The sequence below is a fragment of the Urocitellus parryii genome, chromosome 5 (genome assembly GCF_045843805.1).
Source record: "Urocitellus parryii isolate mUroPar1 chromosome 5, mUroPar1.hap1, whole genome shotgun sequence".
Classification (NCBI taxonomy): domain Eukaryota; kingdom Metazoa; phylum Chordata; class Mammalia; order Rodentia; family Sciuridae; genus Urocitellus; species Urocitellus parryii.
In genome coordinates, this window is record NC_135535.1 from 116,590,569 (window position 1) to 116,616,423 (window position 25,855).

General features: G+C 35.4%; 1 protein-coding gene across 3 annotated transcripts in view; it reads right to left on the minus strand.

The window, feature by feature from the left end:
* The window catches only part of Adipor2 (adiponectin receptor 2), a 103,339-nt gene that overhangs the window by 19,318 nt on the left and 58,166 nt on the right, over positions 1 to 25,855 (minus strand). For all 3 annotated transcript variants that reach the window (XM_077798302.1, XM_077798300.1, XM_077798301.1), the window contains exon 2: positions 18,997 to 19,254. In XM_077798302.1, the coding sequence (XP_077654428.1) occupies positions 18,997 to 19,167 (171 nt within the window). In that variant the 5' untranslated portion in view covers positions 19,168 to 19,254. The remainder of the gene's footprint in view (positions 1 to 18,996; positions 19,255 to 25,855) is intronic.

The window sequence follows — 25,855 nt, forward strand, 5'->3', positions numbered from 1 at the left end:
CACATAATATTATACTAAGAAGAAAATCAAGACTCCCACCTGGTATATCTAAAATAAGTAGCAGCCACTCTACCACTCAGCTACAATCCCAAATGCCAAATAAATGCCCAAAACAGAGGAAAGGGCTCCATATAGGTTATCAAATTTAATTCTCATAACCATCTTTTTATTACTTAAGTATTCTTATCCTCATTTAACATATAACCTTAGTCAGGCACAGTGGCATACACCTGTAATCTGAGAGACTCCCGGGGGCTCAGGTATGAGAATCATGAATTCTAAGCCAGCCTCAGCAATTTAGGAAGGCCATAAGTAATTTAGGGAGATCCTGTCTCGAGATAAAAGGGCTGAGGATTTAGCTCAAAGGTAAAGAGCCCCAGGGTTCAATCCCCAGTACCTCTCCTCCCCTCCAAAACACAAACCATGCATAAGAACATTATAGAAAGAGGTTAAATAAGTTGTCCAAGGTTAAAGCTAGTCAAGTAGAAAAGTTTAAAAAAAAAAAAAATCCAAAACCCCAGTGTCTTTCCACATTCTAAAGAAAATTTTGTCCAGGAACATAGAGCAAAAAGTAACAACCTAATAACGATTTAAATCTCTAAAATGAAGATTTCTGTTTCTAGACCAAGCTTATAGTTTAGATAGAACAATAAAAAGGGAAATGGACAAAAAAGTCAGGCGACTTCTAACCACAAATAGGAAGGGTTTTTATTAGAAGTCACTCAAACTTTCTAAAGCTCAAGTTTCTCACTTATATAGCCACCTACATCTCTCAAATTCTGATACTATAATTCAATGAATAATGATAGTGTAAGAACTGGAATTCCATATCTAACCAAAGATTCTGCTAGATAAACAGTGCTGCTAACATGATTACATGAAGAAAGTTGGGGTGGGGGGGTGCACCTGGGGTTGTAGTTCAGTGGTAGAGTACTTGCCTAGCATGTATGAGGCACTGGGTTCAATTCTCACCACCACATAAGTTTATTTATACACACACACACACACACACACACACAAATAAAGGTCCATTGGCAATTAAGAAAAGAAGAAAATTATCTTCTATCCCTGATCTGAAAACTATTAAAAATAAACACACAGAAGCAATAGGGAATCTACCACAGCACTCGAATTTGAACCTATTTTTTTTTTAAAAAGATTTTATTCCTTTCTTCACTTTGTAAAATATTAGCTTGAGGCTATTACATAGCATGTTAGATTTACACGCCCAAACTATGACTTTAGGAAAAGAGTATATTCTCTAATAAAACACACACAGTCTTTGATTACCTAAAATGAGCCCAACTAATCTTTATACTTCCTGTTTTAAATGCTTCCCTAACTTCCTTTCACCTGGTTATTTCTCAACCTTTCTTTCATTACCACTTCCCCCACCCCAGGAACATTTTTAGATTGTTTCCCCCTATCCTATTCCCATGACACTTTAAACACAAACACATATCTGTACATGGCAGTCCTGTGGAGGACTAAATTCCTTGTAATATTTAATAGTTTTTCACTCTTCCTCGGACCCAGGACCAATTTTCAGACAATGCACACCCTACCTAACCCATAGGAACTGTCTCCTCTTCTAAATTTCCTCAGCACGTATAAGTCTGTGTCTTTCACTGGCCAATTAATGAGTATCTATCTAATTAGACTCTTTTTTTGTTGTTGTTGTTGTTAACTTCTACTATTTTATTTAACATTGGATAAAATTTTACTTTTTTAGACCAAAATTAGGTCTAGGTGTTTGCTTGTCTTCTTCCCCATATATGGTGGTTTAATTAACGAATGCTTTAAAGAGTGTGCCTAATTAAATGTAAAATGATGAAGTTCCATTAAAACATGAATTATATGAAAATAGGCAACAGCCTGAAGTTATCAGACTAATTTTAAAATATAGAGTTATATAATATATAAAATAGCTCAAATATGTATGCGTATTCAACATGTATAACAAACAAGGATTCGATTTTTATTGCCATGCAAATAAATTGTATCAGAAGTTTCAAAGCCATAAACAAACCAGGCACAATTTGGTGTTCCTGTAATCCCAGCTACTGGAGTGTGTGAGACAAGAGGACTGCAAAATTCGAGGCTAACCTCAGCAATTTAGTAGGACCTTATCTTGAAATTTTAAAAAAGACTGAGGATGTGGATCAGTTGTAGAGTACCCCTGGGTTCAATTTACAGTATCAAAACAAAACTAAACTATAAATGAGCATATAAGATACAATCATAGTTCAATGTTTCCCTTATTTGTAAAATCTGGTGAGACTGCAAAGAGTCTGAAATGTCAGTGGGACTGCTTAAACTTAGTAATTCTGAGATCAAGATATGTGCAATTGGATCAACAGAGGATTACTGATAGGAAAAAATAAACTAGCCTCACTGGCAAGAGAAAGAACAATTCACACACACAATCTTCCCTTACAGACTTGGATGAGAAAACTTGCAGATTGGGCACTTGGGGGCAGAAGGAACCAAAATTGAACTCAGGGGCACTCGACCACTGAGACACGTCCCCAGGCCTATTTTTGACAAGGTCTCACTGAGTTGCTTGGCGCCTCACTTTTTGCTGAGACTGGCTTTGAACTCACAATCCTCCTCTCTCAGCCTCCTGAGCCTCTGGGATTACAGGTGTGCACATCACTCTGGGCTGTTATGAGCACCTTTTTAAATAGGTACTCTCTACAAAGAGAGATTGATTAATAGATCAACCAAAGTGATAGGAGGAGTCATGACATTACTATTAAGGAAGAAACAACTTTTGTGTCCTTAGTGGTGATAATAAATTTTTGTTGAAAGTAAATAAAATTATATTAAGAATGCAGGATGTATTATCTGGGATGAACACTGTTTATTAAGAAAGTTTTTAGCCAGGCATAATGGCACTTGCCTGTAATTCCAGTGGCCCCAGAAGCTGAAGTATCACAAGTTTGAGGCCAGCCTTAGCCACTTAGCAAAGCAAAAAGCAATTTACAGAGAACCTGTCTTAAAATAAAAAGGGACTGAGGATGTAGCTCGTGGTTAAGTGCCTCTGGGTTTAATTCCCAGTAATCCCCCGCCAAAAAGCATAAAATGACTTGCAATAATGGATTAAGAGTGAATTTAGCCCAGACTGTTATCTTAGCAACTTGGGAGACTGAAGAAAGAGGATCCGCAGGTTCAAGGCCAGCCTCACCAACTAAGCAAGAACCCATCTAAAAATAAAAAAGAAAAAGGGCTGAGGATGTAGCTCAGTGACAAAGCATCCCTGGGTTAAACAGGAAGGAAGGCTGGCAGGCAAGCATCTAGTGGGTAGAGTCCAGGACACTGTTAAACATCCTACAATGTACAGGATGGAGAGCTCCCTGCAATAAAAAACTATCCGGTCAAAAAGTCAACAGTAGTTGAGAATCCCTAATCTGAAAGAGGGTTCTATATACCATGAATTATATATGCCACAGCACAACATTATGTGTTCACATCAGAAAAAAAAAAAAAAGTATTGCATTTGTTCAACATATTTAGAAAGTATTCATTAAGCAGGTACTGTGTTAAAGATAAAATGACCCTGAGGTTAAATGATCTGTTTAAAGTCAGACACTTAGAAAATAACAGAATTTTATGTTTAAATTCATGTCCATATATGCAATTCCAGTTTTCGCACCATTTCCTAGCTATGAAACTGCCCAACTGGATGGGCAGAGGGTAACTAATATTTGACCAACACACACAGGCAGGCCTTGCTTGCTTGGTATTTTAGTGTAGGATAGTAAAATTAATCAATCGTGAGGGGGGAAAAAAACAAAAAACATGCAAAGCTTTCTTAATAATCAATGAAAAACTACTATCTCATGACCTTAAAAAGTTTTGCCAGAACTTGAAAAACTGTCAGTTTCAAATCTACAAGGTAATGGAAAACAAAACAATAAAACTATTTATGGGTGTTCTATAAAAATTATCAGGAATGGGCTGGGGATGTGGCTCAAGTGGTAACGCGCTGGGTTCAATCCTCAGCACCATAAAATAAAATAAAAAAGATGCTGTGTCCACCGAAAACAGAAAAATAAATATTAAAAAATTCTCTCTTCTCTCTCTTAAAAAAAATTATCAGGAATAGTTTGAACAATGCTTGCCTTCTCATATAATTTATGATTTTAAGTGAACATCGTTTCTACCCCTTGGCAAACTGTCACACTCCTTTCTAGGTTTAGGTAATTTTACTATTTGCACTTTCAAGGCACAAAATATCTTTAGAGATTTCTTTAATGTGACTTGTTTTTGCCAGCAAACATTTTACTCATTTACATTGGCAAGCTTGCCTTCATTAAATTCTTCTGTCTGCTTATCTAGATTTCTAAAATGACAGCCAAGTCAACATTCCCACAGGCCCCTATATGTTCTGTAGCTCCATTATGTTTGATTTAGCTTCCTTCTCAGTATTATCACTTTGACTTCTGTACTTCACTTTTACATTTGTGGGCCATTCCCTCCTTTTACTATTCATTTTTGTTTATGAAGCCATTTGAGTTTATTATTGAGAGACAAGGAAGCAATACAATAATATACTTTGTTATCTGTGCAGTCACTGCATTTTCAGATATGCAATAACCAGTCAATGACAGACTTGGAAAGAAGTGACATGATTGGTATCTGATCAGGATGTGTACCTATTACCTGCACAGCAACCTGCAGATTGAAAAGCCAACTGAGGGCTGGGGATGTGGCTCAAGTGGTAGTGCGCTCGTCTGGCATGCGTGCAGCCCGGGTTCGATCCTCAGCACTACATACAGACAAAGATGTTGCGTCCGCCAAATACTAAAAAATAAATATTAAAAATTCTCTCTCTCTCCCTCTCTCTTTAAAAAAAAAAAAAAAAAAAGAAAAGCCAAATGAAAAGTTTTGTATTTTATGCAGCTATTCATATTAAATATACCATGATAACTGAAAGTTGAACCATGCTGATGAGCCAAACCATAACAGAAACTCATGCATATTAAAACTTTGCAAAGCATGGGCTGCCTATATGTATGCATGTTCTTCTTTCATCTATTACAACTGCACTTTCTATTCCTCATCATACTTCTACAAAAGCTAATCTGAATTCAACAGAATGCCAATCTGTGTCAAGAATAAGAATTTACCCATGAATTATATTTCTAAGCTGTAACTATGCTTATCAGTATTTTTATCAATAAATGTTACCAATGATTATACCTCTAGTGGTCCTATGTATGAAATGAAACTGGTGATCAGACATAAACGTTTCAATAAAGACAAAGTTTCACACATTCCAACATGTCAGCAAAATTTCAGAATTTTTATGAGAATGTTTCTTTTTGGGGGGCAGGGGGATACCAGAAATTGAACTCAAGGGGCACTCAACCACTGAGCCACATCCCCAGCCCTATTTTGATTTTATTTAGAGACAGGGTCTTACTGAGTTGCTTAGTGCCTCACTTTTGCTTTGGACTCTCAATCTTCCTGACTCAGCCTCCCAATGGGCATCTCGAAGAAGTCAATGCTGACTTACCATATAAAGACATTTTAATATTTAATATTTCCCCTCCTACATTCAATGAAGTCCATCTGTGAAAAGATCTGACTCTGATGATTCATACAAAGTACAACTTTAACTAATAATTTTTTAGAGTATGTTTACTATCAAAGTTTGATGGAACTATCCAATTTAAAAAAAAAATCATACAGAGAACCATACTGATTAAAGAAGAAAGGTCTTCAAGATCAAAAAAAAAAAATCATACAGAAAACCATACTGATAAAGAAGAAAGGTCTTCAAGTTGGGTTGGGGATGTGGCTCAGTGATTGAGTGCCCCTGGAGTTCAATTTCTGGTATCCCCCTGCCTCCAAAAAAGAAACATTCTCTTATAAAAATTCTGAAATTTTGCTGACATGTTGGAATGTGTGAAACTTTGTCTTTATTGAAACGTTTATGTCTGATCACCAGTTTTATATTGTTTTATTTCATACATTGGACCACTAGAGATATAATCATTGGTAACATTTATTGATAAAAAATATCAAGCAGATAAATGCTCAATAGGTACTTACAAACCTATTGAGCATTTATCTGTTTGAGCCCAACTCAGTTTAACAAATATTAAATGAATAGTCAGGTGTGGTTGTGCACACCTGTAATCTTAGCAACTTGGGAGGCCTTAGGCAGGAGGATCACAAGTTCAACCCTAACCTGGGCAATTTAGAGAAACTCTGTCTCCAAAAGGGGGGGGGGGGATAAAATGTAGCCTTTACCTTCCATGGGGCTCATTCTAAAAAGAGGCTGAATTAGCTATGTAAATGGCTATCAGAGAAATAAGATATAGCTAGTTTGAGGACAGAAAAAGCAAAAGTACCACTTGAGAAAGAAGCTTCAGATGCAATGGGAGGAACAGCGAAACATAAATGATATACTAAAACACTAGCTGAAGTTAGTACACAGTGTCACAACCATACTACCATCCATTACCCACAATTAAAAGAAAAGGGTCCTGAAATAAAATACACAGGAATAGGGAAAGCACATCTTTGATTAAAATTTGTCTGCCTTTATAGACATTATTGAGAACTGAGACCTCTATGTTATGAAGACTAAAATCTAAGGTCCCTATGTTAGTGTAACTTTGTTTTCAGAAGATTCTTACTTCTTGAACAACCAACAATAAAAAAAAAAAAAAAAAGATTCTTACTTCAGAAAGTAAGGGTGCAAACCTGTAAATTACTTCACAATTAGCTTAAGGAATATCTTAAAAATTCATTTAACTGAATAATAAACTGTTCAACCAGATCCTTAGGACAATAAATTCTTCAACTGGGCAAATCTGGTTACTTATCAAACAAATCAAGATCTAAGTAGACTTCTTCATAAAAATAAAATTATGTAACCAACAGAAAAGAGTCTATTTACAAGTTAGCTTTCCCTTAATAAACTAAAATACAGTGGTACTCCTTAATTTGATTAAAGTAAACCAGTTTAATGGAATAAATTCTAGGCTAAATAAAAAGTAGTTCCTAATATCCCGATTTATGAAGAAGAATCTGGAACAGAGGAAAAGTAGGACAACCATAAAAGCTGATCTCTTTATTCAACCTAATACCTTGAAAATTCAAAGATGTGGGGGGAAAGCCATAAAATTGTAGATCAAGGCAACCTAGTTTGAAATTTCTCTTGTATTCCTGTCTTAATGCTTACAAAATGCTTCTATAACTTAAACAAACATAGTTAAAAGAGTATAGGCTTTAGGGTCAAAGGCCCAGAGACACTGGCCTACTCACTTCAACCAATACACAACATTATACATTTCAAAAACAATTTTAGAAGATGGAAGAATACAGGACCAGAAACCAAAAGATCTAGATTGTATACCCTAGGTGATTAAACTTACTGTATCCTCCACTGTGTAACACTGACTCTTCATTCCAGGGACACTGAATTCTTTTCAGGATCACAAAAATGCCAGTATATATATGCACCAGTATATACTCAATAAATGTTAGCTCTCAATACTATTCCCTAAAAGCATCATACTATTTCTTGCATTTCAGCCTTTGCATCCACTGTTCTTCTCTCTGCCTAGAATGCCCTTCAGTCCTTTTTCCTAGCTACCTCTGAAACTCATGTTTCATCTCTTTTGATCCCCACTTGCAGCTGGAGTTGCTACCATAGCATCCTATGCATGCAGTCACAATGCACTCACCACAAATGTATTATTTATCTTTCTCTCCAACTATATTGTAAGCTATTTATGGGCAGAAATCATGTCTTATCTTTGTATGCCCAAAGTGCCGTCACATGGTAGAGAAACTAAAAACATCTGAAAAACAATTAAAGGCACACATGCCCAATGTCTTCTGGGCTCCTTCCCACTCTGACACTCTAGGAATCAAGTGGGTACTTGAAAGCAAGCCAATACTATTTAATAAACATTAAGACATCAGAAGAAAAGGCTGGTGGAGGAGAAGTTAAGTTAAATTAGCTCAATCTAAAACAGTGAAAAGTCCAAGATGAAAAGTCCAATTGACTTAGAAATCATCTTTGTGGAAGAACTGTTGGGGGTGGATCAGGCTATATATGTGCAGGATGTGTTTACCAATTTTATCAGCAGAGTACCCTTACAAAGGAAGAACAGGACAACAATTATTTATTGTTCACTAACTACATGCCAGACACTCTGATAGGTGCATTTAGCAAATTAAACCCTCACAATAATTTTCTGAGTATTTCCATTCCCATTTTGTAATATGGAAGTCTAGATCAAGTATGGTAAATAAAGAAACAGAAGCTAAGAGAAGTTACACAGCTCTAAGTAGTACCTTGAATCTCCATCTAATGACATTATCTTGAATAATCACTTCAATAACTATACAAGTCTATTAGGCTCATTAAATACTGTGTTTGAACTGAGTATCTCATAATAAAGTAGTAGATACTATTATTTTTCAAATACAAGTAGGTACTATAGTGATTTACAAAAATACAAACTGACTTACGATGAACATTCCAAATTCAAAGACAATTTCTATCATATGGTTATTCAAACTTTTAAAATGTGACTATTATAAAGAGGTCTGTTATTGTTTTTAATATTTAAAGGGGACATGGGATCATAATCCTGACTCAATGATTTCACTCCTGGGTATGTAGCTAACAGAAATGCATATATATATATATTGAGCAAATAAACAAAAAATAGAATGTTCATAGCAATTGTATTTATAATAGCCCCAAGCTGGAAACAACACAGACTGCCTTCAACAATAGTATAAGTAAATAAAATGTTGTATAGTAACACAATGAAATACCATGAAGCAATAAAACGTAACAACCTACAACTACACCCAGAAAACACAAGATAAATATTGAAAACATGATTCTAAGACAAAGAAACTAGACATACATATCTGGAATGATTACAGTGATATAAAGTACAAAAACAAGAAAATTAATCTATGACATTATGGTTACCTCTGGAGGAAGGAAATACACAGTCATTAATTATTAAGGGGACTTCTAGGAGTACAGATTTACACACTTGTGTCCAGTTTATAAAAAATGTCTCAAACTTTATTTATATCTGTATACACATTGCACTTCTATAAGGTTTTTGTTCTTTTTCCTTTAAAGGGTTCTCTTAATCAAAAAGGCTGGGTAACAATACTGTAAAAGCAATCAGGGATTCAAATTCAGGACTCTGAAGACTGAACCTTGCTTTTTTCCCCCGCTCTGAGATTTATCTACTGGTATACAGAAATGGCTTCACTAAACAAAACTCAATAAAAAGTATGAAAGAACCCATTAAATAGGACTGCTTAAGCAAAGATACCTAATAAGACTGATTTCTGGGGGGAAATCTCATCTTCTTTCCTCTAACCAAAAAAAAAAAAAAAAAAAAAGGAAGGAAGGAAGGAAGGAAGGAAGGAAGGAAGGAAGGAAGGAAGGAAGGAAGGAAAGAAAGAAGTATTAAAACTATTGTGAAAAATACCACAGAAATTGAGAATGAGAAAAATCTTAGGTATCTATTACCTAGTTCAACATCTCATTTTAATGTAAAGCAAATGCAGGACACAGAAATGAAAATTGGTACTAACTTTTAAATATTAGTAAGCATAAGCATCTTTGTTACTTATCTCTCTGTGTCTGTGTCTCTCCCCACCCCCTCTATTCAGTAGGTCTGGAATAATATTGTGGCAATTTGTATTTATTTTTTTTTCAAATGAGCAGTCTTAATAAATTCACTGATTTAAACCTAGTGATAAATAAACACTACATAAGAAGATACATCATTCTGCAATGTTTATGACTATCCTAAATCTTATTTTATTAATTCAGAATTTCACTTAACTTCCTAAAGAAAAAAGACACCCTTATTGCCTTGCAATTACACTTTTATCTTTGTCAAATACATGATTGGTATTTGACACAGTGAGCCTGAGGGCTCTTTTGAAAGAAATCTAAATAATCTACTTAGCTTCTACATTTTAAAACAGAGCAGGAAAAAAAAATGCTCAAAAATGATGCAAAAAAAATTTTTAAAAAGAAAATGAGGCAAAATTGTTCTAAACGTGAAATACTGCACTATGGTACATATCAATTTATTTTCAAAATAAAGAGAAAACTCATTAAAAAGAACACACCTGAGAAGCAAAATTATATTGGTCTAACAGAAAACACACATGAAACAATTCTGCGCAGAAAAAAAAAAATCAAGTGCTGAATCTAACCTCTGGGATCAACTCAGGGGCAGGGTTTGGAATTCAGAAACATTAAGTTAATCTGGTGTCAATTTTCTTAAAGGCAGCTTTGTTTAGCAGAAAGAGAAGTCAGAAGACTTGGCACAGGCTCTCATTTAAGCATGGGACCTTCAGCAAATGACTCAAACCTTCCTGAATCTTACTTTTATACTTTTTCAAAAAGAGATTTTATTTGTTTTTCCTATTTCAGAATGCAGTTTTGAGAAGTTAATGAGAAAACGTCTGTAAAAAGTACTATCTACAAATTAAGGGCATTATTAGAATTATCAAGAAAGATACATACACTACTGCTAATGGTTTAGATACCAACTTCGAAAGTGAAAATAACGAGAAATAAATTTTTCTCCAAAAACAAATATCAATATATGGAACTCTTCAAATCACTTGGAGATATTAAGTCAATATTTTGCCTTAATCTCAGTCTCAAAATTAAACAGTATTCTGTTAACTACTCCTTCTTTTCTTGCTCCCATGTTTACTATACAACTGAACCTGAAACTGGCAGCAATAGCCAGTACTTTACACAAATTGACTAGAAAAAAATGTTTAAAAAATAAAAAACTTCTTATATGTAAATTAAAGGACTTATCACTGACGGTAATTATCTTATTTATTCTTTAAGGGATTTACAGATTGTGTATTTTCCACTTCTGCACTTTAGCCATGCACCAAGAATCACTATATACCTAGCAATTACAAAGGTACCTGATCCAGAGTAGATCAAAAGGGTCATGAGGTTTCACCTTGTAGGCCACACACAGCACAATTTTAAGATGGGCTGTTTACACAGATTACAATTTGTTGACAAATTTCAGCCTGGGCCTGAAAATTACATTACTACAATACTTCTATTACTAAAATGTTTAAGAATTCTAGATATATAACATGCTCCTGAGGTATACATCAGGCTTATCAATCTCAGCACTACTGGTATTATTAGCTAGATAATTCTTTGTTGTGGGAGCTATGTACTGTAGAATATTTAGCAGCACTCCTGAGACCTCTACTCACTAAATAAAAATAGCACAATCTCATTGTTATAACAATCAAAATGTCTCCAGACCCTGCCAAATGTCTTCTGTGTATGACAACTGCTCCAAATTATCCAACACTGGAATATGTTGAAAATAACCTATATCTCAGTTGCTTTATTTATTAATGGGCTCTAGGTCCCTTAAACTTTTTCTTTTTCTCATCTCTAACACACAGGGTTCAACATACCACAGTATAGTCACTTTAACTAGACACAGTATTTTATAATCTGAAGAAACCATTGGACATATAACTGCTTTTGTTTTATAACCCAAAGCTCATTATTAAAATTCTAGTCAATCGGGGCTGGGGGTGTGGCTCAAGCAGTAGCGCGCTCGCCTGGCATGCGTGCGGCCCGGGTTCGATCCTCAGCACCACGTACAAACAAAGATGTTGTGTCCACCGAGAACTAAAAAATAAATATTAAAAAAATTCTCTCTCTCTCTCTCTCTCTCTCTAAAAAAAAAAAAAAATTCTAGTCAATCAATATAAACAACCATAAGCATAATCTAACAAAAATGAAAATAAATCCTCACATTAAAATATCCATATATAAGATATTACATAGCATTTTTACTCTTTTGCAGAGAAACTAATGTAGCTTTATAAAGTAATAATCTGAAACTTGATAAACAGAAGATCTTCCATCTTTCAGCCCAGCGGCAGAGTGCTCGCCTCGCAAGTGAGAGACCCTGGGTTCGATCTTTAGCACCACAAAAAAAATAAACAAAATAAAGATATTGTGTCCATGTATAACTAAAAAAAAATTTTTTAAGAAAATAAAAAACAATCTATCAGATTCATCACTGAGAATTAATTAATACTCTAAGTACAATAACCTAACCTGTATAAAGATCCTGGAATGGAAAACTGTGACAGATTTTATAATATGGTCCTCACATATTATGGTTCTCACATATAGCATGAGGAATATAGAGAGAGCACGTTGTATATCTAGAATTCTTAAACTTTTTTAGTAATAGAAGTACTGTAGCAATGTAATATACTTCTCTCCACAGAGGAATATTCCCCACCTTTGAACCTGACCACTTAACTGCTTTGTCCAATAGAATATTAATAGATAAACATATGCCACATATGAGCAGAAACTCTAAACGCAAATGGGTGATCTGACTTGGTCTATAGGAATTTGCAATCTATCATGTCTCACATGAGAAAATGTGGAGCTGACCTCAGCAGACTAGCAATCTAGAACAGTCATGCTTGACAGTAGCCTTCATGAAATGTGTACTTAGTGCCCTAAATCACTAACCTCTGAGTGTTTAGTTTCTGCAGTAAAAGCTGACTAATATAGGAATAAATAAGTTTTTCTGGCACACTGACATTAAATGTTTATGTAACTCTAAATTTCAGGGTATATGAATTTATAAATTGCAAGCATGTAAAATATTTTCCTCTGCTTTTTTCCATTCAACATGAATATACAATTACAAACATTATTAGAATAAAAAAATTACTATCCTCAGTATTTTTACTGAAAAGTTGTTTTACAATTCATAATCCACATTGTGATATTTAAAATACCAAGTACAAAGTAAGAATAGCATGGATTCCAAATACAAGTTGACAGAATCCAGGAAATATCCGAAACAGAGTGTTAAAATGTAGAACACTTTGGTATCTTCCACTTCTCTCCCAGCCCACCTGCTCTCCCCTTACTAGAGATTGAACCCAGAGGTGCACTGCCTCAAGTTATATCCCCAGCCCTTTTTATTTATTTATCTTTTTTTTGGAGACACAGTCTTGCTAAGTTGCTGAGACTGGCCTCCAACTTGCAATCCTCCTTTCTCAACCTCTTGAATCCCTCACATTACAGGCATGTGCCACAACATCTTGGCTAAAAAATAAAACAGTCTTAAAGAACATTCCTTTTATGGTCCAAAAATATCTTAAAAAACAATACCTACATCTACACATTTGCTATCAAATGTGAATTGGAAAATGTATTTATTTAAGAAGAAAATAAACCAAAAATAAAGGCCTATTCCAAAGTGTGCCTTATGTTCCCACTTCTCCACTAAAATGGTTCTCAAGTTCACAATGAACACCATGTTGCCAGAACCAATGCTAACTTTTAAAAAAATATTTATTTAAGTTGTAGTTGGACACAATACTTTTATTTCACTTATTTATTTTTATGTGATGCTGAGAATCAAACCCAGGGTCTTGAATGTGCAAGGCGAGGGCTCTACCGCTGAGCCACAACCCCAGCCCTCCAATGCTAACTTTTCTATTGTAGTCATCCTTGATCTTTCTAGCAGGACTAACAATAACCGACTCATTCCTGCCTCCTCTCCTTCTAGAAACACTCTCTTGGTTTTTTTCATTTTATACTTTCCTCTTCTCACTGGCTGCACTGTCTTACGACCTCAAATGTTAAATGGTATTCTTCAGGCTGGGTCCCAGGAACTCTCATCTTTTCCTATCTTCACTCTCTTCCTTTTGAGCAACCTAAACTATGTTAATAATTTTAAATATTATTTATATACTGCTACTTCCTCAATATTATCTCCAACACAAACCCCTATGGAATTCCAAACTCATACTCAACTAACCATAACAAATCCACTAAGATGGATCATATTTAATATAGCCAAAAGCAAACTCTTGATCCACCAACCTAAACCTTCAATTCCAAACTCATCCTCTAGTTTTTTCACTTTCAGAATATGGTATCATATCCCCATCAATTCAGTTATTCACATTACACCAGGTCTCCTCCTTAAATCTATTTCATCCCATCTAACAGCAAATCCTTTCAACTCAACCTTCAAACCATAGCTCAAATTTATCTACTTCTTGACAACTCCACTATCATCATGGGCCCCAAATAAGCTATCAAGTTTTTTTTTTTTCTTCATAAATTTCTATAGTAATCGCTTAACTCACTTCTAAGTTTTCTACACAGGTGCTAAAGAGTGAAACTTTTCAAAATCTACATAAGTTGTCATCGTTTCCTTGCTTAAAACTTTCCAATAGCTTCCAACACCATTTTTCCATATTATCACCTACAAGAGTTCTTTCCTATTCTTTTTTTTTTTTTTTAATTGACTAACACTACACTCCCTCTCTCCTTTCCCCACAGTCCTCAAGAATAGCAAACTCATTTTAGACTCAGGACTTTGCACACATTGTTCCTGTTGCTTGAAAGGCCCCATATAAATTCCCTCCTTTCCTCTTAGCCCACTTACATCCTTTACTATTCAGTATCTCTAGAAGTTACCAGAGGAATTATTTTCTTCATCAACACTGGTATTTTTAACTTCAATATAAGCATATTTCACAATAGTTCAAAATGCACATTCGAAACACTTAAGGTCAATCCAGGTGAACTGGGCTAGCACGAAATAATCACATAGAAACATAGAAATACCTTTTACTTTGGGTCCTGTGAAGGCTCCTCTGACCTCGGGGGTCCATGGAAAGAGGAGCGAGAAGCACATGCTAAATAAACCCTTTTATTGGGGAGAAGCCATTCAAATGAGGCAAGGGGTAGGATTACAAAGGAATTGGAGAGTTCAACTCAACCCCACCAGGTGACACTTACTTCTAGAACCACAGCTTGCTATCAAAGCTGGGACAACACTCAAGTCACTACGAAATATACCTCATACATCAGGACTGGAAGGTGTGGTCATTCAGAGCGGCTCCCCAAACTTGACGACATCTTCTTAATATTGTTAATAAAATTATAGAATCCTACTGTAGTTAGGAATACAGAGATCATCTATTGTTCTCATATTACTTGTAACAAAAAATAGAGAGATCAAATAATTTGCCTGTTTTTAAGCAAATTTTAAGTCTTCTAATCTGTGTTTAATATTTTGATCAACCCTCTATTCTGATTATTATTACATTTTAACTTCCTTTAAGATAATCCGAGTTATAGGAAAAAAATTTCTAAAATTCACATGTAACCACAAAGCCATAGTAACTTTGAAACCCAAACAGCCACAATAACTTTGCAAAGAAATAAGGTGGAAGCCTTCTATATCCTAGCTTTAACATATTATAAAGTTACAGTCATCAAAACAGTTATGGTGCTGGCATAAAGACAGACATATAGACCAATAGTACAGACAGACTAGACAGCCCAGATATAAGCATACACATATAGAGTCAAATTATCTCTGCCAAGGATGCCAAAACTACACAACAGGAAAAGGAATGTGACTTCAAAAATACATATACATATTGGGGAAACTGTACAACCATATGAAAAAAAAATGAAACTTGACTCTTATACATGAAAACCATCATGAGCTACTCTATATTAGTATGGCCTCCTATCTGTTAGGATGGCCATGATCACGAGGATGTGAAAAAAAACATAAACTTTTGTACTGCTAGTGGGAATATAAAATGGCATAACAGCTATGCAAGATAATATGGTACAAATGCTAAGGAAATCAGTATGGCAGTTTCTCTAAAACTTTAAAATGTAATGACTGTGATTCAAGGATCTCCCTTTATTTTTCCAAAACATTGAAAACAGCATCTTAGAGATGCACTCCTATGTTCCCTGTTCCATTACTTACATTACCAAAGAGATGAAAACAACCTAAACGTCTATCAGTGGGTGAATACATAAAGAAAATGTGGCATATAGATACAATGAATATTATTCAGCCTTAAAAAAGGAGGAAACCAGCGGGCACAGTGGTGCATGCCTAAAATCCCAGCAGTGTGGGAGACTGAGGCAGGAAGATTGCAGGTTCAAAGCCAGCCTTAGCAACTTAGCAAGGCTCTAAGCAAATTACAAAGACCCTGTACTCAAAATAAAAAATAAAAAGGGCTAGGATGTGGCTCAGAAATCAAGCACCTCTGGGTTTAATACCTGGTACCAAAATAAATAGAGAGAGAAAAAAAGAGAAGAAAATCCTGATGCTATGCTTCATAAATGAAACCTGTGGACGTTATATGCTAAATTAAGTAGTAAACCAATGACAGAAGGAAAAATACTGCATGATTTTATCTATCTGAAGTATTTAAAATAGTAAAATTCATAAAAACAAAGTAAAATGATTGTCATCATGGGGAAGGGGAAATGGGAAATTGCTGTTCAATAGGGGTGTACATAATTTCCATAATGCAAGATAAAAAAGTTCTAGAGGTCCTCTGTTTAGCACTGAATATATAGCTAACTAAGAATACTGTATAATATATTTAAAAACTGTTAAAGGTACATGTCATGTTATGTGGTTTTTTAAATTACAATTAAAAGAAAAAACAACAAAAAATGATAAATCCCAGTTACTCACCCACACCTAGTGAATGCTCTTATTAGTTAAAGAGTAACTACTTAGGCCTCACAGCAACTCAGGGAAGCTTAAGTTGCTCAGCCTAATTAGGGAAGTTTAAACTGCTAATATGCTACACTAAAAACAGTAACATGAAATAAAGTCTCAAGTATAGAAGAAAACTCTTACCACCAGTATCTGTCAAACTTCTTTTTAAACAAATAATGTTGGTTTAAAGGCCGTATTTACTATATATATTATTTTTTTAAGCTGTAGTTGGACATAATACCTTTATTTAATTTATTTTATGTGGTGCTGAGGATCGAACCCAGTGCCTCGCATGTGCTAGGCGAGCACTCTGCCGCTGAGCCACAACCCCAACCCCATACTATACATACTCTTAACCTTCTTTTAAAATCCCATAAACTGGCTAGGCACAATGGCACACACCTGTAATTATAGTTACTGGGAGGATGAAGCAGAAGGATCACAAGTCCAAGGCTAGTCTGCTACACAAGTTAGAAAGACCCTGTCTCTTTTTTTTTAAAGGGCTGGAGTTCTCTTTTCACAGTGCCTTGTAGGCAATCAACTGCAAAAAGTATGGATGGCAACCTGAGCATTCTCAACTTGGTCATTGTTTAAAAAAAAAAAAAGATATTCCTGGACTTACAAATACTACTGTGCCTCATCACCTGGGACCCAAAAGAGCTGGCAGAACATGCAAACTTTTCAATCTCACAAATACATTGTCAGAAAACCCTTTAAAAAGGAAGATAAAAAACCCAGAACCAAAGCACCAAGATTAGTGTCTCATTACACCACATCAACATGGGCATATTGTTCTGGAGAAAAAGTCTACAAAATGACTGCAGAATATGCTAAACTTTTGGCCAAGAGAATCAAAGAAGAAACAGAGAAATCCTAGAACAGATTGCCAAGAGACACAGTCTGTCCTCTACAAAAGCTTTTGCTTCTAATCTGAATCCAGTTAAAATTAAGAATTAAATAAATAACGTCCAAAAGGAAAAACTGGGGAAGGAGGGGCATAGCTCAGAGGTACAGGGTTTGCAAGGCCCTGGTTCAACCTCCAATACCATCAAAGAGGAACGGGGGAAAAAAATCAGACTATCTGCTGATACGTATGTAAGCACACAGATATGCACATACATAATCTTTTATTCTAAAAAAATCTAGCCAAAATTATAAAGTTATCTTATAAAGTGTTACCAGGAACAACAAATTTCACTATTATAAAAGATTTGAAAGGACAAGACTCTGTAGTTCAACCCAATAACACTGCTACCAATAAGCATATATTTTAGGATGGTGAAGCTGCTATTCCAAAGATTTCAAAACGTTTTCATTACCAAAACTCAGTGAGAAATATTTCATGTCATTCATATTTATACACATATATCCAACTACAAAAAGTAAAAATTTTCATCAAATTTAATGTAGTTTTCATGTAGTTTAAATTACATTACTTACTACATATGCACTCAATATTTTCATCCTATTTTTTACTGTTCAATTTTGTTGTTGGTAGTGCTGGGGTCCCAGGTCCTCCCATATGCTGTGCTTCACCCAGGGAGCTACATCCCCAGTCTGTGTTCTACTTTTTTTTAAAGTTGTAGATGAACACAAAGTATCTCTATCTATTTTTATGTGGTGCTACGGATTAAACCCAGTGCCTCACACATGCAAGGCAAGTGCTTTACCACTGAGCTACAGGCCCAGGCCCTACTTTTAAAAACTAATGTAATACTAACATTAATTCACAAGCTACTAACGAGCACACAGAACAGTCTAGAAACAGTGTACTACTAGTGCTGCAACATTAAACATGTACTACATAATGCAACATTTCCAAAACCCATAGCAAAATGTCTGTAATGACTTTCTAATGTTGTTCTTCACAAAAATTTATACCTCTGCTCTCTAAGGGCAGCTGCTGATTAAAAGGCTGGTCTTTCCTCTGAGAAGTGAAAGGAAAAATTAGAATCTACCTTCTGTTTTCAAAATTCTACCAACCCCCAAGGTATAAACTGAAGATAAACAGTTTCTGGAGAAGCTGTTTCAGCATACAATTAAAATTTCTCCAAAAACATCACTGATAACATCATAACTAAACATGGATCAAATAAGAAAGGTTATATGGTAATACAAAAGAGCATTTCTTCTTCCCTTAAACAAGAGAAAGCAGATTAAACATTATTTTAAGTGTCAGTGGAAAAGTAAAATATAAAATCAAATAATACCAGAGTTAAATTTAAAAGATTTCAAATTATTGTGAATTAAAAAATACAAATCAATACCCCTCCCTCTCCCTCTTTCCAGCAATAGCACTGTGTGTGTGTCTATTTTTTTTAAAGTATCCTCCCTCCCCCTCCCCACTACACCCCCATAAAATTTTTGCTTTGTTCGTGTAATTTCAACTTTTACTTACCGTTTTATGACGGGAAGAATAAACAGACGCCTCTAAAATGGGTTCCAAATCTCCTTGGTGGATGTCATTATCGCCTCCCCGTGTATCATCAAGTTGGTGCCCTTTTCTGAGCCTTAAATCTGGCTCTGGAGTCCTGTTGCACCCCAATCGTTTTTCTGCTGGCTCGTTCATGGGATACCCAATCCTTGCTTTCAAAGTAGTCTTTCTTTCTATCCCTTCTTCTTGGGAGAATGGCTTTTTCAGGATAGAGAGTTGATCCTAAAAAGAGAAAAATTTTGCTTAAGTATTTTTAAAAATAAACATGTGAGTGCTGAGTAGAACATATCAGTTATATTACACATTAAAACAAAAAATTCAGCAATCATTAAGAACAATAAAAGAATGTATAAAAATCTTATTTGCTGATAGGAAAGATTACCAAGATCTTTTAAAAAATAAAAAATAAAAAACAAGACACAATGCAAAATGTTTAATGTGTTCCCACTTACATGTTACCAAAATGTCTAGCTATATAAAGTATACCTATACACAGATGACTAGAAAGCATTCAAAACTATGTTCTTGGCAAAGAAGTACATGTGAAGTCTATAGAGTGAGAAGACTTTTCACCTTGCTATGACTGATTTTCTTCCTACCATGTGTCATTTATTTTTCCAAATAAAAACATACCTAACTGTTCAAAGAATAGATGTAGGCTTTTACATTACAGCTGAGTTTTACATATCCAATCTCAAAACATCAGAATGATACTAGTATAAGGTGTTTTTATTTCTATTTCACCAAATTTTACATGAAATAAATAAGACAAAGTTCAGGGACTTTTAATTTATGTAGTATTTATTTATATATTTGCTGGGAACTGAATATCAGTCATTCATTCATTCATTTATGCATGCAACGCTGAGGACTAAACCCAAGGCCTGGCACATGCTAAAAAATTCCTCTACCACAGAGCGATATCCCTAGCTCTCTTTATTTTATTTTTGAGACAGGGTCTCACTAACTAGTCAAGGCCCAGGCTGGCTTTGAACTTGCAATCCTCCTACCTCACTCAGCCTCCTGGGATACTGACTGTATACCAACATACCTGGTTTTTTACTGGTAATGTTTAACATTCAAAATGCTTCATGTTTGACATTTCAACAATTTTTAGTTGTTGTGACCTCTGAATAGACTACCTTGGAAGGAAGGAAGGAAGGAAGGAAGGAAGGAAGGAAGGAAGGAAGGAAGGAAGGAAGGAAGGAAGGAAGGAAGGAAGGACGGACAAACAAGAACATACTCCTTTTATTCCATCTTAGTTCCCAGAAAGTGCTATGTATATAAATGTTTAATGAATATTTGATCTAGATGACATTTCAATGTTCTTCAGTGGCAAAGACACTTTCAGAAATAATCAATCTCTCTCTAAACTGGACCGCAGTAATTTAGTTTCTTAGAGGTTCAAGTCTTTTTTCAAGTCCTTGGCACTCAGTACACAAGCTTATTTTGGACAATTTGTTGAATATCCAAATTAGGAGACTACCACAGCCAATCCAATTAAAAATACCAAAACAAGATGAGCTCAACATACATGCCAAACTCATAAATCCCATGCGATTCAAAAGTTCTTTCTAAATGGAACTGGCTCACTCAGTGGTAGAACACTTGCCTTGCATATGTGAGGCATTGGGTTTTGAATCTCAGCACCGCATATAAATAAATCAATAAAATAAAGGTCTGTCAACAACTAAAAAACTTTTAAAAAAAAGAACTGAAATTATATTAAATATTAGCCAACAGTCAGTTTTATAAGTCACTTGAGTTTACTGCAGCATTTCTTTACGGGCTTTCTAAAGTTTATGGTAAGAACAAACACAAATCTATAAGGATCACCAAAGTTGAGCATGCATCTATTACTTAGGGGCTTAAGCAAGCCTAAGAAGTTTATATTAATGACCATTTTTGAAGACGAAATTGTTAGGAAGAATCTGACAGAGGCAATGCCATTTTGAAACATATCCTACCACCTTAGAACAAGAGTCACCTCAAGGTCACTCTGGCTCAGCCTGACCTAAACCAGAGACAGAAGACAGTACTCCATTATGCAAAGAAATCTCAAATAATACTCTATAATCGTAAGAAAGGAAACTGTTATCTGGGACTGAAATCTGGAAGAACACCAGGTTCCTTAGGAAGGTGACAGCACAAGGACCCTCTCCCTAACAAGAAGTTTTTCTTGACCATCCCCTAACAACTGTAAAAATCTCTCCATTCATCACTCCCCTGTATCTACCTGTAAATGGAACACAGGTCTCAGTCACCAGTGGGCCCCCACCTCATATTTGTCCCAAATAAACCTGTGTTACTGTTGAGCAGCCTCTCCTCTCTTTAGTTCTTTCATTCACATCTTTCCTCACAGAAACAATGCTAATGGTATATACTTATTTAATTGGTTATAGCTTACAAAGCTATTTCAGGGCTACCATTTTAAGAGAAACGACAGCTAACATTTATTAACTAGGATAAACACTGTACCAGAGAATGTATATGTTGTATTGTGACAAGAATCTAAGATTCTTCATTTGAGCATGCAACAGGCAACTAAAAGAAGTATTTTAGAAAAAAAAAAAAAAACTGGCACCTCTGCCTACAATTTGCATCTGGTCTCCTTTTCTCAGTCACCTTGGATTCCAAGAACATGGTGTCTCATATATAATATATTGTGTTGAATCCAAAGAATACCCCCAGGAAACTGCAGCTATCTAAAATAAGCACCCCATCACCACCAATCTTAAGTGATCAACCAAAACAGTGTGCCCAAGACTTCTTGACTATGAATATTTCTGGTCCCCCTTGTCTATATAATCTGGAAGCTCCTGTCAGTAGCCCCAAAGACAGCGCTAAGAATGTAGGTCCCCTTGATTTCCCAGCTAGCTACAAATGAAAGCTTCTTTTCTACTTTGCACCACTACTTACTTTTTCCACTTGGTTTTGGGGGCAAGTAGCTGTACCTGATTTGTTGGAAACCCCCAAAATTAGGTCTCTGACCTAGGTTTCCAGTGATACTATCTCATCTAATTCCTAAATATAGTCCTCTGAAATATTATTATTGCCTAATTAATAAATGTGGAAACTGAGAATGGAAAGTTAAGTAACTTATTCAAGGTTGTTAGGATACAAAAAAGAGCCACCAGGATTTATTCTAAGCCATTTTTGAAACTTCACGAAGCTCATGTACTTTCTACTGGTCAACAAAATTAAGATTTAGGCAGAGGACTCAAGATAAGAACCTGAACCCTAAGGTTAGATGGTTTATAACACAAGTAAACTACAGAATCAGAATCTTCATTCTTAAATTGTAGCAAGTAGAATTAAGTTTCTTAAAAGAATCCTTGAAATAAAACCACAAATTTCTCATAGTGGGAGCTATATAGAAAAGTGCTGCTCATTTGTAAAAATGTAAACAGAATAACACACTTAATTATAATCATTTTGTAGCCCTTGATCTAAAAAAAAGAAAGTAAATGAAATGTTTTCCCAAAGAATTTAAGAATTCTAAATAAATAAATAAGAAAATCAATTTCCAATGATGGATTTAAACTAAAAAGCTTTTTCTCAGCAAAAGAAACAATCAGTGAGGTGAATAGAGCCTACAGAATGGGAGCAAATTTTTACCACATGCACATCAGATAGAGCATTAATCTCTAGGATATAAAAGCACTCAAAAATCTTCACACACACACACACACACACACACACACACACACACACAACCCAATCAATAAATGGGCCAAGGAACTAAACAGACACTTTAAGAGGATATAAAGTCAATCAACAAATATCTTAAAAAAAAAAAAAAAGTTCAACATCTCAAGCAAATAGAGAAATGCAAATCAAAACTACTGAGATTTCAGGGGCTGGGGATGTGGCTCAAGCGGTAGCGCACTCGCCTGGCATGCGTGCGACCCGGGTTCGATCCTCAGCACCACATACCAACAAAGATGTTGTGTCCGCCGAGAACTAAAAAATAAATAAAATTCTCTCTCTCTCAAAAAAAAAAAAAAAACTACTGAGATTTCATCTCACTCCAGTCAGAATGGCAGCCATTAAGAATACAACAACAATAATTTGGGGGAGGATATGGGGGAAAAGGCACACTGGTAGGACTGCAAATTGGTGCAGCCAATCTGGAAAGCACTTTGGAGATTCCTTGGAAAACTAGAAATGGAACCACCATTTGACCCAGCTATCCCACTCTTTGGTTTATACCAAAAAAAAAAAAAAAAAACCACACTATAGGGGCATAGCCACATCAATGTTTATAGCAACACAATTCACAATAGCTATTGTGGAACCAACCCAAAGGCTATTAAGTAGATGAATGGATAGGGAAAATGTGGCGTATATACACACAATGGAATATTACTCAGCATTAAAAGAAAACAAAATTATGGCATTTGCAGGTACCTGGATGGAGTTGGAGAATTACACTAAGTGAAGTTAGCCAATCCCAAAAAACCAAATGTCAAATGTTTTCTCTGACATGAGGATGCTGACTCATAATGAGGATGGGGCGGGGACATGGGAGAAATGGACTTTAGATAGGTTAAAGGAGAGGAAGGGGGGGGGGGCACAGGGGTAGGAAAGATGGTGGAATGAGATGAACATCATTACCCTAAGTAATGTATGAAAACAAATGGTGTGAATCTACTTTGTGTACAACCAGAGACATGAAAAACTGTGCTCTATATGTGTAATATGAACTGAATTGCATTATGCTGTCATACATAACAAATTAGATATATAACATATTTTATATATATATAAAATTAAAGAGACAAAAAAAAAGAAAGAAAATCAATTTTCAGGAAAGCCCTGAAATCAATATGCATTCCTACCAACAATGTTTTCTAAATTTACAAACAATAAGAATAAATAAAATAAAACATTATAGGCAGAAATGGTGGCACACACCTGTAACCCCAGTAGCCCAGGTGGCTGAGTTAGGAGGATGGCGGGTTCAAAGCCAGCCTCAGCAAAAGGGAGGTGCTAAACAACTCAGTGAGTCCTGTCTCTAAATAAAACACAAAGTCGGGCTAGGAATGTGGCTCAGCGGTTGAGTACCTCTGAGTTCAATCCTCTATATCCTCCCCCCCAAAAAGCACTAAGATCTCAGGGTGACTAAGAGCATATCCAAAACTACACCCCTCTGAGGAACAGTTATCAGAGACTGAACACTAAGAAGGGAAACATACTTCACTAAAATAAACCACTCAGCTACTAATCAAATAACCAAGTAACAATAACAAGACCTGAAGGAAGGGGGAATTAGTACCAAGAACTGCTAAAATATGATATCTAACATGCCCAGTTAACAAAAACAACAAAACAAACAAAAAAACTAAAAGGCATATAAAGAAATAGAAAAGTATAATCCATACACTAGGTGTATGGACACACTTTCCAGAGAATGCACCCATAAGGTGCTATCTGCAGAGAGTAGCCCTCACCAGATGCCAAAGCTGTCAGTGCCTTGACTAGAACCATGAGAAAATAAATTCTATTCTTTGCAAAATTACTTACTTGGAGGTATTTTGTTACAACACCTCAAAACAAATAAAAGCCATAACTGCATAGAAGAAACATTACTCCCATATAGCTCACCTCACTTTACTTTTGAATACAAGTCATAAATTATTTTTATATGCTGTACATGCATTAACACAAATGTACTCTTTTTTTTACTCATTTGCCCTGTAAAACCCATAGAAATGTTGACTTATAACATTTCTATAATGTATAGATTTCTATAATGCTTGATTTAACATACTCATCTATTTACCTTTCACAGAGTTCCTTAATATGTTTTTATGTGGTGGTACAAAGTTAACAACCTAGTAACTATCATTTCAACTTGAACTCCCTTTACATTTCTTACAGAGCAGTTCTACTAATAACCAACTCCCTCAGCATTTGTTTACCTGGGAATGCCTTTACTTCTCTCCAATTTTTGATGAACAATTTTGCTGGATACAGAATTCATGGCTAGCTCCCCTGGCCCCCTCCCAGAAGTTTAAATATACTATCCCATTACATTCTGGCCTCCCAGGTTTCTGCTGAGTAATCTGCTAATAATTTTACTGGTGACACTGTGTGTGTAACAAGTCATCCTCCTCTTGCTGCTTAAGACTCCTTTTGATTTCAAGTTTGGTTATAATGTGTCTTGGTATGAACTCCTTGAATTCATGTAACTTAGAACTCATTGAGCTTCCTGGATTTTCTAGATTCAGGTTTTTTGTCAAATTTAGGAAGGATGTTTTTGCGTCTGTAATTCCAGCAGCTCAGGAGGCTGAGGCATGCAGTTCAAAGCCAGTCTCAGCAAAAGCAAGGTGATAAGCAACTCAGTGAGACTCTTTCAATAAAATACAAAACAGGGCTGGGGAATATGGCTCAGTGATCAAGTGCCCCTGAAAACAATCCCCAATACCCTCCTCCTAAAAAAAAAAAAAAATTAGGATATTTTTGGCTATTAGTTATTAAAATAATATCTGCTCTTTTCTTTGTCTCTTTCTTCTGGAACTAACATAACTTATATATTGGATTGCTTGATGATGTTTCATAAGTTCTTTAGGCTCTATTGACTATTCTCCATTTTTGTCTTCTTTGTTCCCAGACTCATTATCTTAAAGTTCACTGATTCTTCTACCTGTTCAAACCTGCTTTTAAACTCTTCTAATGAATTTTCAATTTTTATATTGTTCAACCTCAGAATCTGTTTCCTTTTAAAAAAAAAAAATTTAGGTGTAGATGGACACAACACAATGCCTTTATTTTTATGTGGTGCTGAGGATCGAACCGGGTCCCGCACGTGCTAGGCAAG